The sequence below is a fragment of the Magallana gigas genome, chromosome 3, assembly GCF_963853765.1.
Source record: "Magallana gigas chromosome 3, xbMagGiga1.1, whole genome shotgun sequence".
NCBI classification, from domain to species: domain Eukaryota; kingdom Metazoa; phylum Mollusca; class Bivalvia; order Ostreida; family Ostreidae; genus Magallana; species Magallana gigas.
This window is the reverse complement of record NC_088855.1, coordinates 47304449-47329829: the sequence shown is the minus strand read 5'-3', so window position 1 is coordinate 47329829 and position 25381 is coordinate 47304449. Positions and strand designations below refer to the sequence as shown.

General features: G+C 32.5%; 2 protein-coding genes across 4 annotated transcripts in view; both read right to left on the bottom strand.

Annotated features, from left to right (window-relative positions):
* LOC105321411 (uncharacterized) overlaps positions 1 to 14958 on the bottom strand; it is a 72138-nt gene extending 57180 nt beyond the window's left edge. Inside the window, exon 1 of the mRNA XM_066080077.1 lies at positions 14819 to 14958. The gene's annotated coding sequence lies outside the window, so the exon portion shown is untranslated. The remainder of the gene's footprint in view (positions 1 to 14818) is intronic.
* LOC105322873 (uncharacterized) overlaps positions 1 to 25381 on the bottom strand; it is an 88605-nt gene that overhangs the window by 35106 nt on the left and 28118 nt on the right. Inside the window, exon 13 of one of the 3 annotated variants that reach the window (XR_010712306.1) lies at positions 23740 to 25071. The exons of 1 other annotated variant lie outside the window; for it this stretch is intronic. Coding sequence is in view for 1 of the 2 variants with exons in the window: in XM_066080075.1 (XP_065936147.1) it covers positions 24509 to 25071 (563 nt within the window). In the remaining variant the exon portion in view is untranslated. Of the gene's footprint in view, positions 1 to 20642; positions 25072 to 25381 lie in introns of those variants that run through there. One more of the 3 variants, XM_066080075.1, reaches the window with a different exon arrangement.

Sequence of the window (25381 nt, the reverse complement as noted above, 5' to 3'; positions counted from 1 at the left end):
TTTTTATCAGAAGAAATAGAGAAAAAAACCTTCAAAAAGCTTTATCTCAAAAACTTGTATAGGATTATTCTCAAGAAGCAGAGAAATCACAAATGGGGGTCGAATTTAAGAGAGAATATATATAGATTTTTTTAATGTTCTCAGAAACCGACTGGCCAAAAATTCTGAAACTTATGTAGAAGTATCATCGGAGAGGGAAGATTCCAATTTGTTTAATGATAATCATAGAAATTTTCAGGGGAACAATAACAGATTTTTCAATACAAGATCTACTAAACTTTATGGTCCAGATATCTTGTATATGACTTCATAATGCCCATGTTTTACTCTGTCTATTGTTGCTCAGGTGAACGATGTGGCCCATAGGCCTTTTGTTATAAAAAATATACATATTCAAAGATATCATTAAACTAGATTTTGAAATATATGACAGTAACAACTAAGCATCCATCAATTCTATTTGCCTCATACACTCCTCTGTATCTGGATAAATAATATTAGGTCACAAATAAAAAGAACTACATAAATGTTTCTGAGATAACTCTTGCATAAAAGGTTTGTTGTGTTCTTTTTTGTTTATCCCAAATTGAAAACCAATGTGATATATTGGCTATTTGTGAACTTTAAACATAGACATACAGTCCTCAGATTTGTGCATTATACATGTAAAAAACGAATTTAATTTCAATGTATGATAAACTCTAATAATAACAACTTTGGACAGTAACCAATCAAACCCGGATGCTAATATACATGTACAATTTGGCTTATTAGCCTCTAGTTGACACAACTCTTTAATTTTGACCTAAATTGTCAACATGAATGGAGCCCCCGAAAAAAGGGTTTGACAATTGTTTTATCATCTCCAATCATTTTTCTAAACATACCAACTTGATGAAATGGTTCAGAAGACGAAAACTACTGTAAACCAACTATTATTCGCTTGCGAGAAATATTCGCGAGGTTAGCGAGAGCCATGTCGTCGCGAATATTTCCGGCGCGAACCAGTCTATAGTTTTTAGAAGAATACAGGTCTGGATAAGGCTTGGTCGCGAACATAAGTCGTCGCGAACCAGTTTATCCGCAGTAAATCTCGAAATAAAGTCGCCGCGAATAAAAATTGGTTAACAGTATCTTTCATATTTTAATTCTTTGTTCGATAAGATATTGAAATAAGAACCCATGAGATTTTCAACTGTCCTTAATACAATTTCGCATTAAAAAGGCGTGTCGATAAATTCATTAAAGAACTATATATGATATTAAGCAAATTTGGCCTTCATAAGTCATTTTTTGTAGTGTTTCAGGTGCATTAAATTGTTGTGTTATTTCTTAGAAGAATAGATATAGAATATATTTTTGGCCTATTTATTTGATGTATTTGCCTCACTGACAATATATGACGTCAAACGTGTCGCTATTTTTATAATTTAAACAAAATCACTGAAAATTTGACATTTTCTTAATCTTTTTTCGAATGGGATATATAGAGCGACGCTTTGAACCAGAACGAACTTTTTATCACTTATAAGTATTGGATAGATACATCTTTGGTGAAAATATATTTGTTGTTCAAGCAATTGTTCAATGTTTTTTGAAAGAAAAACAGCTTGAAAATGAGCCGTTTTATGCTAAAAATGCGAAAATGGCGGGTAAAGGTTACATGTATCTTTATGATATCATATTTTTTTAAATTGTGGGCACTTATATCAGAATGAAAGTTATGAAAATAATTCAATTGCATATCAGTTTATATCATATCTGTACTAAGAAAAAAAAGAAAAACAATAAACTGACAATGTTCATATAAGGGGGCCATTTAAGGTTCAAACCGTGTATAGTCCTTTAATAATTTTGACATGGATTAAAATAATTTAATAGTAAATTGAGATATGTATATCAAAATATCACATGAACTGCACCAACTAGTCGGCAGCTGTCCTTCCAAATAGGTCATCATTTAACTTTGTCAATATTTATCCCCTAAAGAAAAAAGCAAATGATTAATTTTGAGGGACACAATAGGTGATCTATATATACGGCGTTTATAGGCTTAAGGTGGCTCGACACACCAATGCATTATTTGATGGGTTGATGAAGAATCGTTTTTGAGAAATGTTTATGCAAAAATGACACCGATATCAGCTTCAAATTATTTTTTATAATTTTTTTTTGTAGAACCCTGAAACATCTTATTATCGGCGAACAGGATATATTAAAGCTAAAAATTAGGTATCAATTAATGTACATTATTATAATCTATAAATACATAGCAAAGACCGTTATATAAACTTTAAAGTATTTTTGTAAAAAAAATATTTATGAAAATGGAAAACGAGAATTGCTGTGGGTTTTTTTTAAATCTATTGATGAAAACTGCAAATACTATGTTACTGGCTTTAAACAATTGCTGTATAATTATATTTTAACAACAATATTGAAACGAAATTGTGAAATTAAGAAAAATTGGGAAATCTTAAAATCGAACCAACCCCGATCGAATGTAATGAAGAAATGACAATAACAAATCGTGAACCTTTTAAAAAATCCATAAAATGAAATACAAATTCAAAGCAGAGCAACACGGACCTCCAAATAGATAGAGGTAGGATCGGGTGCCTAGGAGGAGTGAGCATCATCTGCTGACAACTGATCCCGAACGAAATCATATATAGTTAGAATATATCACAAGTTTTGCCAAAAATTTAGTTTGCTTAGCTGTAAAATGATTTTGTTTAATGATTTTGTATTTCATATCAATTTCTCAGACTAAATTGCAGCCTTTTTGTTAAAAATTTCAATTTTAAAATAATTCTGATCTGGGTCATTTTTTTTTCAATCGGGATCCGTTCAAATTTGATAAAAAAGCAATTTTCCTAAAATTTCGCATTTTCGTTTCAATTTCTTTGAAAAATATCATTGTTTAGTAAGTAAGTGACTATATGTTATTCTTTAAATTCAATCCATAGCAAAAAACGATACTAAAGATCCATCAAATAATTTGTTGTGTCGGCGAACCTTAAGAACAAATGACTTATATAATGACAAAGTATATCAAATGCAATACTAATATATCTTTTGAAAATTAAATAAATGCAAAAAAGTGCAGGCTCAAATGCTTATTTTTTAGTTGAAAAGTTTTAACGGCTGTACATATAACTATCTTACTAAATATATGAAAAAAAAGTATGTGGTTTGAATATAAAGATTTATGCTTTGAAACTTGCAGATATATAAACAATATATTTATGGAATTAATATGATGTTTGGGAAGAAAAGATAAAGTGGCTGCATTTTTCAAGTAAATGATATAAATATCTCATTAAAACTTAAAAGCTTGTACTGTATTATTGGTTGTCCCCTTCCTCATCCCAGTGATTATAGAACATATCAAACACTGTTTACAGAAATATAATACATGTATAAGAAATGTAAACACTTAAATCTGAATAAAACAAAATCATTTAAAAACGAAGCCTATATTTTGTGATTTATACAATTTTTTTTCAAAGTGTGTTTAGTGTCATGAAAGTAAAAAAAAAAATTAATGTACACTCATAACGCACTTTGAATTTTTTTTCTAGAGTGCATTGACTTAGTCACAAATTTAACGCACTTTGAATTTTTTTCAAAGTGCGTTCATTTTGTCCCAGTTTTAACGCACTTTGAAAGGGTTCTTCCTAGTGCGTTGTCACCTTCCATGCAGAATGCAGAAATAGTTATCAACACCTAAGTTGTGCTTGTGTAAATACTTAGTCGTTCCATTGACGAAGATTACTGTAATGAACGCCGCTCCAATGAACACGGATTGCCATGGAAACATAAAACACTTAATTTGTTCATCTGTTGTAAATGTATAATTTTCATTATCATTACGTGCTGAAACGGTGTCGTGATCATGAAAACATGTAAATTGCTAAGAACTATAATCCGTATAGTGTATAGAATTCAATGCATTTAAAAAATGTTTTACTTTAATTTTCCTATCATTAAATACTAGTAGTTATAAGTTAGGTGAGCGTACCATGTATATACCGGATTTAATTCATATACATAGAAAGCCGAACAATTCCCATTCATATTTCACATGTATAATATATTTTCACTGCATGAAGACCAAGTACCGTGTTTCATTCAAAATACATGTATATATGTTATTAAGTGTTGATTGTTTAAAACTGAATGAAAGCCAAAATCCTTTTTATGTAAAAAAAATATACAAACACATTATACTGATTCAATATCAAATGATTTATAGGATCTAAAGATCAGTGTTGATTGTGCACCTATGGCGCATTGGAAATGAGCTGATGCTAATAAACTGAGAATCCTGGGATATGTTACCGTGTACGTAACAAACATGTACACTGGTGTGTGCTATACACAATACTTTATGATACTTTACTGTCAACTACTGTATACAACTGATAAACGTAGTTTATCGACTTTAAACTATGTTTAGCTTATTTTTGCGAATTTAGCATGCCATAAATAACAGCATCCTTTTAAAAGTTTAGTGGTTTTTACATGTACATTGTATTACACTTGCAAGTTAGTCTGTGATATAGAAAACTACTTTCACTCACATTTTGTATTCGTTGCCGAGGAGAACTGAACAGTACCATGTGAACAAGTCAGATTGTTTTTTGGGATGCAGTTCCTTTCGTCAACGTTTCCTTCTCCGTATGTGTTGAAAAAAGCACATTTTCCTTCAAATAATAACACATTTGATAATACAAATAATAACACAGTGTTTGCCAGCAGCTCTTGAACAAATGATAAAGATCTTTATTTTATATATCTTTTAAAGGGACTTGGACACGATTTGACTTAAAATTTTCAAATTTTATTTTTCTATTTTCACTGTTTATACTGATAAATATAGAAGCTTATAATGCTCTGTCAAAATTTGAAAGTCAAATATCAAGTTATAAGCAAGATACAGCGTTCATAATTCTTTGTTTTGTAAACAAAGCTCGAATATTGTCATTTTATACATATGCGTTATATTTGTGTAAGTTTCAATCAAATGTATCTTTCTTTTGTTGATAATAGTATATATGAAGATTTTGAATTAGTTTAAATTGTTTTTTTACATGTCATTTTGTCTAAGAAATGGCAATTCTCTACATTACTTTTTTTGTAAACAACTATCAGACTCGAGTTTTGTTTACATAACTATCAATTCTTACCTCTGTATCTCGCTTGTAACTTGACTTTAACATTCACTATTTTGGCCAATCATTTAAAATGCACCAGTAAACCATTTTATACATAAAAAAAAAAATTTGATCTCAAATCGTGTCCAAGTCCCTTTAATCGATATATCCGACCATTTTCATGATTTCCGAGTACTTGACTAAGTTATATCCAATGCAAAACCATTATACGAATGTCAGTTGTTAAGTGCGAGGGTTCTCCAAAATTAGCGTAGACAAGTGGCGTTATTCAGTTAATCGAAGACACAGAAAGACGAAACTTGTGCCACAAAGGGTTCAAGTAGTTTGTATCCAAATTATTTTTATTTAAAATCAAATATCTTTTTAGATTAAATCAGTGAAATGTAAGCATGCTAGATCCTAATTTCGACATGCAGCGCAATGTCAAAAACAAAATATCGCTTCGCGTCGGTTGACAGTGGTTTTCTCCGGGTGTCAAATTTAATTGTTACCCTCCAAAACAGGCACTATTTATATAATGTAGCCCAATAGTATGCAAGCCATCTAGCGTTTATTCAGTGCACGACTGTTGGTGATCATTGGTGATGTTTTGTGTTGGTGTCTTTTGATTTTGCAATAGAGGTTGTAAGTTTTTGTTTTCAGCTGGTCCGTTTCGTATTTAAGTTTTGCATAAACTTTTTTTACTTTTATATCCGTCCATGCAATGGTCTTAGGTAAATATTATATAACTATTAGATTCGACAAGGTATGTCATCATCATGCAAACAGAGTAGATACTGTTTCTTGTTGACAAAACTTACAATGGTTTTGTTGTACAGCTTTAATTTTTCAGAAACCCAATTCCTCTTACCTCCGGGAATCCACTTCCACTCCCTACAGGCCTCATACTCCTGGGTATAACTTTCATCCAAAAGACAGTGGTAATCATTTGGATTACTGCAGCTCAGACGTAACTGTTGATTTGAGGGTTTGGCTAACTCCAGACAAGTTGTTTCCACCAAAAGTCTTGACTGTACATGTGATGGGACTCTGTGAGAGACATAGAAATTTTGCATTAAACATAGACTTTTACCTGAAGATCACTGCAAAGCCTCTACTTACAGGGGCATTCTTTAAGTTAAATTTTGAACAGAACAAGATTAAGCGAAGGGGAGAAGTTTTTGTGTATATACTGGATCTCAAAAATTGAGAAATTTTTCATGACTTTCACTTTTGACATAATGGACTCTTTCACTTTGGTAAGGGTCAAATTTGTCTGTAAACCATTTTCACTTTATTTAAGACTCAGTTATATAGATGACTTTCAAGTCTAGTGCATAAAGGATAAAAATACCAGATAATATGGCATATAATTCATACACATCTATACATATATATATTCATATGTTATACATATACTTATGTATAATATAATTTAAGAACGCCTAAATTTATTTCTAAAGCAGTTAGCTGTTTCTCCTGTTCATCAGTAAAATGTTCCGTTTGTTTAAGGCAAAACCCTTATGCAGTATGTAATGTTGAAGTATCATCATATAATGAAAATCATCTACATAAGGCAGTTGAGGCATTCCATATCATCACTTTCCCTGCACTATGTGTTTATGTTAATATTTCAAAATGTATGAATGTTTATACATCTTTGTATAAGATTTGTAAAATAAAAATCATATATTATCCACATGTATACTTTTTACTTGTATGTTGATTAATTTTAAAATCGATGACTTTTGAATATGCATATCAGTGCTAAATTTGGAAGGGATTATCCGAAGCATGAAGCAATTATGTCAATTTCTATCCTCCCGTTAGCCTTTCATCACATATCTAAGGCAGTAGATGCAGATTGAGGGATGATTTTTATTAATGACAGGTGTATCGCTGTTTTGGTTAAATCAGTCAAATGTTAAAATGTTAAACGACTGATCGAAAGCATCAGAATAAATGGCTTAGATTCAACATGTGGACATCATAGGCAACTGCTCCAAAAACTTCAATCTTGTCCAAAATCGTAATTACCTTCAGCATCGAAAAAATGGTTAAAAACTAGTAAAGGTGACTCTCGATGGTTCGGAGTCCATGGGACTAAGGAAAAACTTTGAGAGATTAAGAGTTTGTTTTTCAAAAGATGGGACTTTTCCAAGCTAATCGACGGGTTTTAAATTTAGTTTACCAGATGTTATATAAAGCCATTTATTTCACGGATGTACTTTAAATAAAAGGTTTTTAAAAAGTTAAATATACAGATCAGAATGTTTTGAAAACTAAATAGAAATTAAACTAAATAATTTCGTGTATGTAAAAAATTATGCTTTCTGTATTATCATGATGGAAGTTTTATCAAAGCTTTAAATATGAAAAAAGAAAAGAGATGTTTGCTTTGGCAGTGATTAATTCAGAAGTTCATGCATTCTTATGTGCTCATTACATAGAGAATAAATATCAAGGAAAGAAACTATGGACACCGTTCCATTATCAAATGACCCTAAATACTACGCAATTGACTTATTAGCACGCGCTTATTGTATGCAGCTATCTATTACTAAAAGATTAACGCTGCAATATTACAAGTTTGAATGTGTGTTCTCCTTCCTTATATGCTTAATTGCTGTCCACATGAATATTCAACTAGGTCTACCCATGGCCAGGTCTTTAATACCTGGGTCAGCGACTTTCTAGGAGGATGAAAATAAGCAGTAGTGTTAAGCGACAATAGTCCCATGTGCCACATCGCTCACCTGAGCTGATCCTGTATAAATTAAAATCCATTTTTCCCTGGATAGTCTTATATATTTATTATCATTAGTCCCTTTTCTAACAGGATGATTTTATTGTCATATCATATGTTGAGTATTTCAGTTCTCAAAAAGATCCTTTAAAAAAAGTATATAAACCTTCATAAAACTCAGAAACCCTTGTGATGCACAAGATTCGCCCAGGGGCCAAAGTCTAAACAATTTAAAGATTCAGCAATGTCAAAATGAATGCATATAAGTAAAAATATATATCATAACAATTCAGCTTTTGTGAATATCATGATTTGAGCGAACTTGAATCTACACTACCTGAGAATGCTTTCACACAAGTTTTCAAGCCAATTGGTTTTGAGAAGAAGATTTTTAAAGATTTACTCTATATATTCCTATGTATAAATTCAACAACCATTGTGTCCCAACCCTACCCCTTGGGGTCATGATATAAACAACTTTGAATTAACACTACCTGAGGATATTTCCACACAAAATTTTCTATATTATAATTATCTTATGTAAAAGTTTGACCTCCCATTCTGGCCCCACCCTACCTCCGAGGGTCATGATTCTTACAACTTTGAATCTATGCTACATGTGAATGCATCCAAACAAGTGTCAGCTTTCCAGCTGGCTGATTAGTTTCTTAGATGAAGATTTTTAAAGATTTACTCTATATATTCCTATGCAAAAATTCGACTCACCATTGTGGCCCAACCCTACCCCCGGGGATCATGATTTTCACAACTTTGAATTGCACTACCTAAAGATGCTTTCACAAAAGTTTTAGCTCTTCTAGCCATTTGTTAGTCTGAAAGTTGTTCATTTAAACTACAAGATGTATTTATTACAAATAAATATATGCAAATGGTCATTTTCGATTCATATATTGGTTTTGATAAATATTCGGCAAACTAGCTCAAACGCAATTTTTAAAGATAGGTAATCAAATATTACATAGCTAGATAACATTACATTATAGATTACATAAATATTGTCACTTCGCCAGGTCATTTCAGAAAAATTCAACTAAAAATGTTCCAAAGTTTACTATTGATGCATGGACAACGCATAACAACACATGAAAAGCATTTGAGTGACACCTTAATTCTTTAACCACAAATGGAAAGAATCATGACATTTATAATCGTCTTTGGCCAGTTTCACAGAAAAAACGGGGAATGCTCACGGCAACTTAAAGACATGGAGAGCAAATAATCCCCTGATTCGGATGAATGCAAAGGTTTTAAGCTTACCTTGTTGTACTAGGCAGTGATGTACTAATCTCTTTCTTTACATAACATGCAGTGTCTTAAAGAGAATAAATCATCAAATATAGTTCATTTATACAGTAAAATATCTATTTTCAAATATATACTAAACTGGTTATGTTTTATATGACAGTAACAACTATGCACCCGCTTGTTTGCATCATACACTCCTCTGTACCTGGATAATTAACAAGAGGCCCAGGGGCCACATCGCTCACCTGAGCAACAATTGCCTTAAATCTGATCAAATAAGCATTACAGTATCAAAATATCTTAATTGACAACTAAGTAAAGAAGATCTTGCAAAAAAAAATTGAAAATCTGCCAATTTTTATCCACCTCTTTTTGTTTGGTAAATACCAAGCCCTTTTTGTTGTAGTTCCTGTAAGATGATTTTTCTCTAATACTATATACCCCCCCCCCCATTTCGTGGCCCCACTTTTCTCTAGGGAATCATGGTTTCATCAAACTTAAATCTGCATAACCTGTGCTTTCACACTTAGTACTGAGTTTTGGACCGAAAACTTTCCCAGAAAGATTTTCTCTATATATTTCTATGTAAAAATTCAAACCGCCATCACAGCCCCGCCCTACCACTAGCGACTGTGATTTTGCAAACTTGAATTTACACTACCCGAGGATGCCTCTACACAAGTTTAAGCTCTACACAAGTTTAAGCCAAATAATCTTTAAAAAGAAGATTTTCAAAGATTTTCTCCATATATTCCTACCGGTATGTAAAAATTCATCCCCCATTGTGGCCTCACCCTACCCCTGGACTATCATTTAAACAAACTTGAATCTATACGATCTGGGGATGCTTCCACTCAAATTTGGGCTTTCCTGGCCTAATAGTTTTGAGAAGATTTTTAAAGATTTTCTCTATATATAAAAATTTATCCCCCATTGTGGCCCCGCCCTACCCCAACGGAACATGATTTGAACAAACATGAATCTACATTATCTGAGGATGGTTACACGCCAATTTGAGCTTTCTTCGCCAAATAGTTTTTGAGAAGAAGATTTTTGAAGATTTTCTCAATATATTCCTATGTAAAACTTGTTCCCCCATTTGTGGCCCCACCCTACACCCGGGGACCATGATTTGAACAAACTTGAATCTACACTATCTGATTCTATTTTAATTTGAGCTTTTCTGGCCTAATAGTTTTTGAGAAGAAGATTTTTAAAGATTTTCTCTATATATTCCTATGTAAAACTTGTTCCCCCATTTGTGGCCCCACCCTACACCCGGGGACCATGAATTGAACTTGAATCTACACTATCTGAGGATGCTTCCATTTTAATTTGAGCTTTCCTGGCTTAATCGTTTTTGTGAAGAAGATTTTTAAAGATTTTCTCTATACATTCCTATGTAAAACTTGACCCCCCTCTTGTGGCCCCTCCCTACCCCCGGGGACTATGATTTGAACAAACTTGAATCTACACTACCTGAGGATGCTTCCATTTAATTTGAGCTTTCCTGGCCTTATAGTTTTTGAGAAGAAGATTTTTAAAGATTTTCTCAATATATTCCTTTGTAAAAAATCTATTCCCCTATTGTGGCCCCACCCTACCCCCAGGGACTATGATTTGAACAAACTTGAATCTACACTACCTGAGGATGCTTCCACTTTTATTTGAGCTTTTCTGGCCTAGTAGTTTTTGAGAAGAAGATTTTTAAAGATTTTCTCTATATATTCCTATGTAAAACTTGATCCCCCCATTGTGGCCCCACCCTACACCCGGGGACCATGATTTGAACAAACTTGAATCTACACTATCTGAGGATGCTTCCATTTTAATTTGAGCTTTTCTGGCCTTATAGTTTTTGAGAAGAAGATTTTTAAAGATTTTTTCTATATATTCCTATGAAAAACTTGATCCCCCTCTTGTGGCCCCTCCCTACCCCTGGGGACCATGATTTGAACAAACTTGAATCTACACTACCTGAAGATGTCTCCACACAAGTTTAAGCTTTTCAGGCCGAATAGTTTATGTGAAGAAGATTTCTGAAAAATACCAACAAATTTTCAATAATTCTCAATTATCTCCCCTTTAAAGAGGGCATGGCCCTTTATTTGAACAAACTTGTATCCCCTTCATCTAGTGTTGCTTTGTGCCAAATTTAGTTGAAATCTGCCCAGTGGTTCTTGAGAAAAAGATGAAAATGTGAAAAGTTTACAACGACGACGTCGACGACAACGACAGACAACGGACAAATTGTGATCAGAAAAGCTGACTTGAGCCTTTGGCTCAGGTGAGCTAAAAATTGGACTAAAAATTGGACATAGATAAAAATTAACAAAATGTTTGTAGCAATTTAAGCATAAAAATGTCGATTTTTTCTACTTTATGCATTCCAAAACGACTAGCTCAATGATAATTTGCCTTTTTGGCCTTTAAATTTGTGTAGTATAAATAAAAAATTGTAATATTTGAATCTAATCATACCAACAGTAACCAATCAAACCTGCATATATATATATATATATATATATATATATATATATATATATATATATATATATATATATATATATATATATATATATATATATATATCACTTATCTTTATCTAGAGGGACACAAGTAATGAGGCTTTTAATGAAGAAGTATTTTGACAAAATGACATGTGGTGATATCGAACAGTGTTCAATATTAAAGTCCACAGCAAAAATACAAAACTGGACAAGAGAAAACATGGACCTCTGAAAAACATAAGAGATAGGATCAGGTGTCATATAAACATGCATGGATGAGTGAGCATTCTCTTCTACCGGTCACACCCGCCGTAATCGGGAAAATGGAAAAAAAATATCCGTATACTTTTAGGTGATTAATTATGGCCTAACAATATTTCTTTTTCATCACCAGTCCACTACTTTTTTAATACCCTTATCGAACTGTCAAACGGCTTTAAATTCAATTTTTATTTTTCTACTATTTTATCAATACATCTTATCAATAAGAATTACATGATTTGTAGTCTAAAAAATATAAGTAAGTTATAGAGAATATCAACATTAATAATGTTTTGTTTCATATTTTAGGACGTCAGTCTGAGACAAAGAAAGCTGCTTTTACTCACATTTTGTATTTGTTGCCGATGAGAACTGAACAGTCCCCTGTGAACAAGTCAGATTGTTTTTTGGGATGCAGTTCCTTTCGTCAATGTTTCCTCTTCCATATGTGTTAAAATATGCACATTTTCCTTCAAAATTATTCATCAAAATACATGCACAGTATTATACAATAGTAACTTGAACAAATATCCTTTTAATTTTTTTTGTTTCTTTATACATGTATTTTTAAACATGTATATTTAAACATTGTATAATCATCCATTACAGGAGAATAGTGGAAAAATTATTATAAAATCTTTATATCAGATTTTTCTAAATGAAAATTGTAGATACCATTAATCTTCTAATAGTGTTCAAAATATATATTAATATTAAGATAAACATAAACACTTATTAGTTTATAGACCAGGTACAAAATTCTACAGAGAGTAATATAAGAAAGTTTCCTTATTTGTTTGTGTTTATGATATAATTACAAAGTCATAGATAAATATATATAAATGATACTAGTAACACGTGTTTAAACATTGTTGTTATATTCATATCCGATTAGTCGTTTAAGTTACTACGGCGTATCCAAAGTTACATGGGTGGGTATTAAGATAGAGGAAGTTATTCGGGAATTCGCTTGCCTATCTGAGAAATTTCGACAGCTTAAGACTGATTTCCTTGCGACATACAGATAAACAGACGTAGAAAACTTTTTGGGAAAACCTGCAGTTGAACCTAGACCACAGCCTGCAGTATCTGCACAATCTACGTACCAGCTAGACCTTGCAGACACATTTAACTTTTTTCGAACATACTTGGACTCAAAGATTGAGAGTTTCAAGGAGTAGTTCTCAATTTCTGGCAAAGAAATTGAAAATATTAGTAAGTCTATCAGGAAAGAAGTGTCAGGAAAGTTTTAAAACAAAGGGAAAAAATACAGTATAACTTTAATTCTGATTTATTAAGTGATTTAGAAAAGGTGCAGAAGCGTGTATGACCCCACTGCTTTAAAACTGGTGACAGGGCTTATTAATAAACTCGATAGGAGTTGATAAGAATAGCAGGAAAGTTTCCCACAGGTTGGACAACGGTTAGAGAGTATGATGGCGATGACCTTGCGTCAGATTCTGAAGATGAGAAATGCATGCGCCAGGCGGAGACCCGCGCTCATAGAACAATCAAAGTAATATATAGAGATAAGATTTTAAAAATTTCTCCTTAAAAATCATTTGGCCAGAAAATATATTTGTACATGAATTAAAGCTTTCTTTAACTAGGTATTGTATATTCAAAGTTGTTCAAATCATGGTCCCCGGGGTAGAGTTGGGCCACAATGAGGGAATGAAATTTTTACATATTTTACCTAATGATATATGGAGAAAATCTGTTAAAATATTCCTTTTTGAAACCATTTTTCCAGAAAAGCTCAGAATTGTGTGGAGGCATCCTAAGGTAGTGTAGATTTTAGTTTATTCAAATCGTAGTCCTCGGGTAATGATGGGGCCACAATGGGGGAAGAAAGTTTTACATAGTAGTATATAGAACTACGAATTACGCATCTTTAGTCCCAAATAGTAAATGGGGGTTTTAGCAACTGTTTTCGTCCCCTTCTTAGTAAATGCTTATATTAGTTGCCAGTTTGTTTGAGTGATTGACATTAACTGCCAAAAAGCATTCATATAAATACTTTTTGCTCTACTAAAGACTCAATTATTTTTCTTTACTTCAAGGTTATCGGTCAGAAATTCGTCAGGCAGATCACATTAGTAAGGAACAGTAGGAAAAGCTATAGGCATCTGAAATTATTTGGTATTCTACAAGCGAATATCTCTAAACCATGCGATTTTTCTTTTACAAATATTTAGTCTTTTAAGCCTGCGAGGAAGAAATGAGCATCACACCTTGGAAGTATCCTAGTTTACTATGGATGAGGAAGAAGTCGGTCTTTTCATTCAGTCTATTGGTCGTTTCAAAACATCATTCAATGAATGCCTCAAACATCGCAGCGTAGAGCAAAAAAAAATAAAGCTCATTATGACACAGACCCAAGCCTGCAATGCTTATACTCTACTTACCAGGGGGTTACATGCTAGGGGAAATTATACAAGCGACATTTTGCAGATGTTCTGAGGTTTTCGAATGTGGATATAAACAAGCTTTTGATGAAGAGAATGTGTGAAAAGGCGAGATAAGAAGGCAATTTTACCAACCAAGCCGAAAAACGTACATGTGCCACTAGTTTAAATCAAAGTGTATAATATGAGCAAACGATTTACACAGAATCGGTCACCGAAGCATAAATGGAGTCCGTAAATACAGGAGAAAGAGTCCAAAGAGCAAATGAAGAATATGAGCAACATTTTAAATCCTCCATCAAAATAGCCTCTTACCCTCACCCAAATAGAGCTTATATTTCAATACAGTATAACCGTGTATTTTATAAATAGACTTATTATTCGTCATTTACAAAATCATACGGAGACGCCTATATGGTGCTTACAAAGGCTGCAGCTTCAATATATATGAAACACGGTTCCTCTTACCTTCAAAAATCCATCTCCACTCCCTGCAGACCTCAAACTCCTTGGTAAAAGTCTCATCCAGGAGACAGTGATAATCATACTGACGACAGGACAGACGTAACTGTTGATTTGAAGGTTTGGCCAACTTCAGACAAGTTGTGTTAACCACAAGTCTTAACTGTGACAAGACTCTGTTAGAGACCGTTAGTACTAGGAATATTATCAGTCTGATCTTCATTGTTGTTTTAAATCCTCTTTATCTGCAAAAAAAAATAAGTATTCTAAGTTTGCAATTAGCTTCATAATTTTCAATGCAGACTAAACTTTATCATAATCAATGAAAACTAAACTTTATCATAATCGAACCATTGTAATAACTGTTGTTTGTTCTTTTAACGATATTTTATCAAGACCGAGCTTAAAATTAAAAAAGATTTTAATTTTTATAAGTAATTTAAATTTTTTTTTTTTGCATATTGATTTACTGGATAACAATAGCAGCTTTTTGTTTGTAAATAACAACATACATCTATCTCGTAATTACATTTTGACTTATTAACTCATATTAACAACTTTTTATCTAATAATAGATATTAACGAGGTAAAAAGGTCATTATCACCACTTTTAATAGTCGGTACCATAACTTTTTATCCACTATTTATTTCATTATCATGATTTATTTTATTTCGATATAACTACTTTTTACCTCGTAATAATGACTTCAATTTTTTTCAATTTGACTTCAACATACATGATATTCTTATATTTTTGATATCTATTGAGAAATAAATGTAATTCAATCAAATTAATAGGTTTTTGGGAAATTACTTCACAATAATTGACATAATTTGTCCCATGACCTTTTCAATAACATCTGTATCTAAATAAATAAAATACGATATTATGTTAATATGAACAAACCCTAGAATCAGAGCTAGATTGTTCATGCATGATCATGACTATACCACACTCCAACCCTGGGCCAATCAATAAAATAGATGAAGATTTAAATATGAAATAACAATGCAACAGACACCAATACTACATGAGCTATAATTGTAAGATATCTATTGCACAGTGCCTCGTACCCACCCACCCTTCACACCTGGAAAAATAGTTGGTGGTCTAGGGACATACTACATGTAACTACGCAAAAACAATCTTTATGGACTCTGGTTAACTGACATATCAAACATGTAACCGCTGTATAACGTGAAAATCCTGTAATTAAGGAATAAGAAATAATTATTTGGGTATTGTGAGGTGATTTTTTGTCGGGGTGTGATCAAATGCAATAAAGCCCGATGTGTTTAAAAAAGATTGATCACATCCTTAACCATAATAGTGATCCCCTCTTAATATTCAAAGAACTACTCCTGATAACTTAAATTTACATGCATAATTTTCTGCGATTGTTCAACTAGATATAAAATCATTGACATTTTAAAGTTAGTTTCATTTCGTATTTATTATGCAAACCCCGCTTGCGCTCCGAAAGTCTCTTATTTTAGGTTATCGATAAAATATGTTGACCAATACGTTTAGCCGTAGTGTTATCACAAATAAATATACGGAAAATTGGAAAACTTTGTATAATACAAAACTAAAAAAAACTCACGTTATGACACAGTGTCAATTCTTCGAAACCGAAACTAATTCTTAAAAGTACGGAGAAGCGCATTAGTCATAATCGGGATCAATAAGGAAGTCAACAATAACTCCACTGTATACGGTGTGTAGATCTATGTTTAAAAGAAAAACGATAGCCCTGCACCCTTTAGGTTATACATAGTGCTAATGCATTGCGGATCCTTTAACAATTTTTAATTGTAATGGGGCTGTCAACTTCTATATGTACACATGAGTTCCACTTGATTTTGATTTTTAGGTTAAACTATACTTTGTGCAAAATTTAATGAGAATGCGTTGTTTAGATGCCTACTTTGGATCTCTTTGTATTTAATGTACTGCACTATACAGCAAGGGTAAATCCTACGGCGGCGTGCATGGAAGGGGCGGAGGAAAAAATAAAAAATTCTTCTTTGTTCGGACAAATAAGTTATTTGTTCGGACGAATTACGATTTGTTCGGACGAATAAGTTATTTGTTCGGACGAATTACGATTTGTTCGGACGAATAAGTTATTTGTTCGGACGAATTACATATTTGTTCGGACAAATAAGTTATTTGTTCGGACAAATAAGTTATTTGTTCGGACGAATTAGGATTTGTTCGGACAAATAAGTTATTTGTTCGGACGAATTACGATTTGTTCGGACGAATTAGATATTTGTTCGGACGAATTAGGATTTGTTCGGACAAATAAGTTATTTGTTCGGACGATTTAGGATTTGTTCGGACGAATTAAATATTTGTTCGGACAAATAATTTATTTGTTCGGACGATTTAGGATTTGTTCGGACGAATAAGTTATTAATAGTGGTACATGTATGAGAGAGAGAGAGAGAGAGAGAGAGAGAGAGAGAGAGAGAGAGAGAGAGAGAGATGTCATAATCATGGATACATAAATGTGAAAAGTCTAATTAGTTTACATGATCATGCGCGGATCCAGAAAAATTTACCGGGGTGGTGGTGGTGGTGGGGGGGGGGGTCTGATAGATAGTTTTGTTTGCGGGGTGGGGGTGCAAGGCCCCCTGACCACCCCAGCTCTAGATCGGCGTATAGATGTATGCCAACTCTAGGCCGCGCAGGTTTTTTCTTTGCTAACTTAAGTTTTATTTCGCGCAATGCCAGAAGAAATGATTCCAATAGTCATAATTATACGAATCCGCAGGTGGATTTCGATTGTCGATGTTTATATTGAAAATGTAGTCTTTCTCCTGTTTACTTGGGACACTGGACATACGAAATTATCTTTCGCCTTAACTTTATACATATACATGTATACGATCAAAGTTAACTGATATGCTTCGTGGAATTGTAATACTAGTAATCGCACGATTACTTAAGTGACTTATAAAACAAACTAATTTTTACTTATACTTTATAATATAAAGACTACATGTATATCTAGACTACATGTACATGTAGCTGCTATGGTCATAATGTAGATGAAAGGGGGGGGGGGGGTCAAGCCACCCCTTTCCTTCAAATGATAAATTGCTAATAATATAGACATAGGTGTTTTACTATCTGACATGTATGCAATATCTGACATATTTTGCTGTCAAGCTCAATTTTTAAACTCTATCTATCTAAAGGATTGGAGTTATATTATCATGGTGCCATGGGTTTCCGATAGTCTAAAACTAATGTTAACCTTAATGGTTGTCTCATTAGTCAACTTTGAATCTATTTCATTTTTAAAATCAGACATAGCATCAAAAATCGTCGATACAAAATCAAAGTTAGTCGTCATCATATGCAGTTTCTATCTATAAATAACCTGGATGCCGCATTCGACCGATAAAAATGGGCGTCAGATGTTTCCGATAGTATGATTCATAAACAATATTTTTCAATAATAGTTAAGAAAAATGAGATACAACCTTTTGAAAATATTGTATAAAATTGTCAATTGTTTTGTAAGCTTTTATTTCACCTTTAATCGTCCAATTATTTCAATTTTCCCCAGAGCTTGATTCAATCAGTTATGATTATTCAATCAGTTATGATTATTGATAATGTGTTTATTTGCGCTCCTAAGATTCCAAACATAGGAAAACTTTACAAAGCCATATGATAATTTTAACATGCAAATACTTCATCAGAGGTCTATTTGACGGACAATAAGTATTTTTATCATTTAATTCTATTTTTATTACTTTTTTGCATTATAGTTAGGATGTGGGTTATTTTGCTGATTTTGTATTATAAAGTAACTGTGCGATTATTACAATTCCACGAAGTATATCAGTAAACTTTGATCGTATACATGTATATATAGTATAAAGTTAAGGCGAAAGATAATTCCGTATATCCAGTGTCCCAAATAAACAGGAGAATGACTATATTTTCAATATAAACATCGACAATCGAAATCCACCCGCGGAATCATATAATTATGACTATTGGAATCATTTCTTCTGGCATTGCGCGAAATAAAACTTATAGTACCTGCGCTGCCTAGAATTGGCATACATCTATACCCGGATATAGAGCCGGGGTGGTCGGGGGGCCTTGCACCCCCACCCCGCAAACAAAACTGTCTATCATACCCCCCCCCCCCACCACCACCCCGGTAAATTTTTCTGAATCCGCGCATGATCATGTAAACTAATTAGACTTTTCACATTTATGTATCTATGATTATGACGTCTCTCTCTCTCTCTCTCTCTCTCTCTCTCTCTCTCTCACATACATGTATCACTATTAATAACTTATTCGTCCGAACAAATCCTAATTCGTCCGAACAAATCCTAATTCATCCGAACAAATCCTAATTCGTCCGAACAAATAAGTTATTTGTCCGAACAAATCCTAGTTCGTCCGAACAAATCCTAATACGTCCGAACAAATAACTTATTTGTCCGAACAAATCCTAATTCGTCCGAACAAATAAGTTATTTGTCCGAACAAATAGCCAATTCGTCCGAACAAATCCTAATTCGTCCGAACAAATAACTTATTTGTCCGAACAAATAACTTATTTGTCCGAACAAATAACTTATTTGTCCGAACAAATCATAATTCGTCCGAACAAATCCTAATACGTCCGAACAAATAACTTATTTGTCCGAACAAATAACTTATTTGTCCGAACAAATAGCTAATTCGTCCGAACAAATCCTAATTCGTCCGAACAAATAATTTATTTGTCCGAACGAATCCTAATTCGTCCAAGCAAATCCTAATTCGTCCGAGCAAATAACTTATTCGTCCGAACAAATAGCTAATTCGTCCGAACGAATAAGATAAAAAAAAAATTCATCTGGCTATTCCACGCCGCCTTAAAATCCAGATCATGCGCAGATATCCGAATTAGCTTTTATTTTTATTTATTTTATTTTTTTGCCGCAGGGTGGGGTGAGCGGAGATTCTAAGATTCTTTAACTTAACAATGTTAATATAAAAAAGTTTTAATTTTTTTTCATGGAAAGGGGTGCCCTATCGTCCCAACGTCCATTCATAGTGTCCAAGTAAAACTTCATTTGCAAAACATTTTATGGGGATGTAAGTAGGCCATTTTTTACACATGCAGACCAAATGTAAACAATTCTTAAACTGATTTGTCCATGCCAAAACCTGACCGAAAGTGCTGTCAAAAAATACAAAAACAATGAATATGACGCTTTATGTGTTGTTTTGTATGCAAATTACTAACACAAGTATATAAATATATAAGATGATTGGGAGTTCAATAATGTTATAAATACTATATATCCCTCCCCCTAAATTGTAACCACTCTCTAATTTCATGACTTAAAATCCTTTTTAAATGCAAATTACGGCTTCCATTTTCTACCAGAGCATGAACAATTGGGGCCTCTTTCTGAATCAAAAGGACATACATAAGATAGGCAATTTATCACACCCTCCGACAGTCCGACTTCTAACTTAGCAAGCCTCAATTACAAAAACCTTTCTTAAAATGTGCACCAGATTGCCAATGGGGAAGGGGACATGGTTTTATATTATTGACCATTGGTTCTTTGGAAATATCTTTCCCCCTTTTAATTTATTTTTAAATAATATTTTCATGAAAAAATGGCCTTATCCTAACTTGAAAGCCCTTCACAAAACGATAATGTATGCCAAGTTTTGTTTTGGAAAACCAAAAATGCAAGTGGTTTAAAGACAGATTGAGGCCATACAAAAGTTGACCAGAAAAAAACTTTACTCCTGTTATAAGAATATGAGCTTTACTGATTTAGAAACAGATATATAACTATTAAAAGTGTTCAATTCCTTTATTAAATATAAAGCACAAAATTAAATGAGTAAAAATTAAAAATGGATTTCTCAAAAAGTTTTTTCGTCCTAAAAAATTGTAATGTAATTAAAAATTATATAATATTGCAATGAAAGTCCCATCTTTAGCCTATTTAATAAGCTATTAAAGTTGCATAGGTATGAAAAATGAATCAAAATGGTTTACACACAAGAACAACATCAATGATAAAGAAGCATATTTACAACACTCAATCCACCTTGGATTTAGTTACATAAAAGTCGGTCCTAATACAAGGAGAAGTACTTGTACTAATACATCAAAGTTAACACAAGGCACTTTGTAAATTCACTCATACCTAACAAAGGATACTTAATGAATCACAAAAAGATGTAAAAGATGTACTTTTCATTTGGTCCTTCATCCAGAAAATTTTACAATTAGCATTTACAGTAAGACTGGTATAATAAAGATTATATGCATCATCAATGCAAAGTATCATTAAAGGCCCAATACTTCTTAAAAGTAGACCTGATCCAAAATAACGCATCTGTCAGGTTTAAAACATGATTGGTATTTATCATTATCAAATACATCCAATGAAAGTTTATTTCATACAAGGCATATAAATGTTTGAGATTAAGATTGCGATAAAATCATCGTGTCAAAAAAATTAGCTTATCATTTACAAAATAGGGGGTGGAAAATGCAGGAATTGAAAATTGACTGATATAATGAATAATATAACTTTTCTTGGCATTATGTAGGTGAGCTGAAAATACATAACATGACAAACTCCCCTCACTCGGTCAACATCAAATGAAAATGCAGATAATTAATTCTGATATCAACAATAATAATAGATAATTTATCCACAATAAATAGATACAAGAATTCAAAAATACATACAATACTAAATACTTTATTAAAACAACAACCAATGCTTCGTTGATAACGATATTTATATTGTGTTTACTGTTTACAAATACAGTTGTGTTTCGCAAATCAATATATGTACAATAATGACTTTGTAAATCCATAGACTGACTTCTGTTATACGACATATTTCAGATTTTTGTGGTTTTTTCTAATATCTGGACAGAACAATGTACTGCAATATATACTGATTAGTGGATTTCAACAAACATCAAAACATAGAAATAATTAAGCTCTTTTATTTTGAATACCCAGGACCAAGTCTGCTGTCCAGCCTAAACTATATTGGCATTTATTATTACTATTACTCTCCACGTATTATATACCAATGAAACTCTGTTTTCTACATGATGATCCATTTTTTCTACAACTTTTTGAATTATTACTATTTTTTCTCTTACTTATGCTTACTGATTCATGTATTACCATGTTGTACTATAATATTATAATATAAAATTCATTAGACCCTTGACATCACAAAATGCAAATATGTTATTGTACCTCATGTATCATTGTATGATAATGGTTTGAGAGAATAAATTGAGTCAAAATTGAATTGAATTAACATGCTACCTTAATTGCAAGTGCTCTGCTGACATATTTATAAGCATCATTGAATAGACAACATTTAGTATGCCAGTATAGCAATTGTTGTTCATTGTGTCATTGATATTTTATATTATTATACTTTCATGTTAAATACTGAAATCTGATTGGTTTAGACGCAGTTGATAATCCATTCTATTACCCTCAGCGTTAGCAACACACTTGGCAATGGGTAACACAACAAATTGTTACATGCGCATAAATTATGCGCCTACGGTTCGCCGTATAATTCACTTCATTTCAGTATAAAAGCAGTAAAATTTTCTCAAATATTAAGACATTCAGTATAATAAATAAATAGTGCCTGTTTGGGAGGATAACAGTTGAAATTGACACCCCTCGAAAACCATTGTCAACCTCCACTTCGCGTTGGTTGACAAGTCAATGGTGTTCTCGGGGTGTCAATTTCAACTGTTACCCTCCCAAACAGGCACTATTTATATAATGTTACATCAAACAAGTACCAGCTACTTAGTATTTTTATCTAGGGTTACAGCAAACACAAATATTAGGTCTAAAAGACTATTATGAAAAATCCTTGACTTGTTCAAGTCTCTCAGTTTCATAATTAGTGTTCTCTTCATTAATTCTAAATGATGCAAAACATAGATACATGTACGTTTGAAAACATAATGCAGAAATTAAAATTTCTGAAACATGGTAAAATTTGCAAGAAATATAGAAACATTAAAACAACACAAGAGACTTGAGCAAGTTTAGCAAAATCTGTGTAAAATTTGTATTACATAAGCTACCATAGGTTATATCAGTCCAAGTATTAAATTAAGAAAACATGGCACCAATTACTTAGGTTTTTAAATAGTTGTTAAGATTATACATTAGATATTACTTGTGTCTAAAGTTGAAAATGAATTTTATTAATTCCCTTTCTTTTAATTATAGCATGGCTTAATCATGCATGAAAAACATTTGGCGATTATCTACAACCAAACTATATCAATTCTGTTTATCAATTATGATATATTGTATTGTACATAGTACTTTAAAGCTTTTGTAACTAATGAAAAGATCAGAGACTTTTCTGCTTTTAATTTTTTCAAAATAGTGAAAATATAAGGTATACAGAACCAAAAGTATCTGAAAAGCAGCAGGGCTCGACATTAACGCTTGTCCGGTACCAGTTAAAAAAATATGCGGACAAGTGAATATTGCTGACCACTTGTCCGACTGGCCAAGTGCATTTTTTATGTAAAGAAGTCTCCAACATTTAAAAAAGAAAAGAAAGTTTTGTGATAAGTTTATCCGTAGTCTCGTTATAAGTTTATCGATTAGTTATTTTGAATTTCGATCCCGACATCAAATTGCAATGCAATTGAGTTACTCTTGATTGGGATTGAAGTTCACTTGTTTCAAACAACTTTCAAGGTGTGGATCTTAGTTCTTACAAAGTACCAAACACATATGTTAAGAAAAAGAAAGGAAGAAAAGGTAGCAAAGATAAAGGATTATGGAAAGAAATGTAACTTATATTAGGTTTCATTCATCATTGATACACTATGATGACTTTCCATGTTTAGTTTAAAAAACAGCTGAGAAATCAATATAACAGTTACATGTATTTTTAAACCTGATGCTGAATTTAAAATGTCTTGTAATTTGCCATGACAAAGCTACAGCTCACAAATCATGTTTAATGTTACAGTATATGGAACAAATACATGTACATATAGGAAAGACACTTTAAGTTTCCATTTAAAAAGTCAGGTTATTAATTATAGCTAGAGTAATCAATAAATGATTTAATTTTAGTAATAGAGTACTGTAGTTTTCAAGTTGACAATATTTGATCTTTAATATTGAAAATTTTTCGGACAAGTGAAGTTGAAGTTCCGACAAGTAAATGTTTTGGTCACTTGTCCTAATGGACAAGTAGGAAAAAAAGTTAATGTAGAGCCCTGAGCAGTTCTTTAAAATAAACTCTCAATATGTCTTAACATGATAAGCTCTTCTTAAATATTTCATAAAACATTGAATCATGCTTTTCCGTGTTGACATTTGATTGTATAATAATAAGGGCATTATACCAGAAGCTAAATGTTCAAAATGTTCAAGAGTATAATAATTTGATAATGGTAGCTTATATTGTTTCAACAACTTAAATAACCAAGTAAATTGACTCATATTTTTTAAAAGATTGGCTGTATTTTAATTTGAATAAAATGGAAGCAATCATGAACACAGCTGGAGGTTCCAAGGCAAAGTGGGAAAGCAAATATACAATGCATTATATTAATTCATTCTGATACTCTTTTTTTTTTAAATCTTAAATATTTTAAGACCTTTACTTCTTAAAAAATTACCAAAATTTTTTTGCAATATCTGTAATTGTTTTTAACATTGTTTGTGTCAAATTTGGGTTTTTTATGCTTTTCAATTTGTAGGATAGTAGTTTATAATCCTCCTTAAATTTACCATCATGATCCAGCCGGATGAGTGCTTTTAACATGATGTCCAGCAGTCTGATGTAGCTTTCTACAGACAGAGTCACAGGGTTTGATATTCCTTGAACAATGGTTTGAATCCTATACAATCTCTCTACATCATCCCCAATACCAGTGTCTGTTTCCCTGACTGGATTGCCCCAGCCTAATTTTGGAGACTTCTCTTCATCCAGAATGATCCGATGTAAACCGTATGATACATGAATTGAAGTGTCATGCTCCGTTTTTGATTCAAGAATACGATGGGATTCCTCTGGCAACATTGCCTTTAGTTTGCTTTTTTCTTGATCTATTAATGTTTTTACCAATTTCCCTGTCTCTCTAGTGATGGTAGCTGCCATGACTTCCTGCATCAGCTTCCGACCCTCTGTATCCAGCAGCTTGTACAGCTCTAAACACAGTTCTACATCTTGTTCATCTGTAAAATAAAACAAGAATGTGAAAGGCAATGAAAGAAAAATGTCTGATCAGAAAATGGAGAGGATCACAAAACAAGATATCTGTGAGCCAATGCTCACTAGTGATACCCCCGCTCTCGCTCTGATGTGAATATGCAAAATAAGCAAAGTCGACATTTAACAGAAAGCTGGTATCCGATTGGTACAGAAATATATCCCACAATATGGCATGCCTAAACAAATAGTGTGTTAAAATTTCAAGCATCTGCGATAAATAGCTGCTGAGAAATCTTTGCGGAAAATGTGTTTGAAAATTTTGGCTAAAAATAA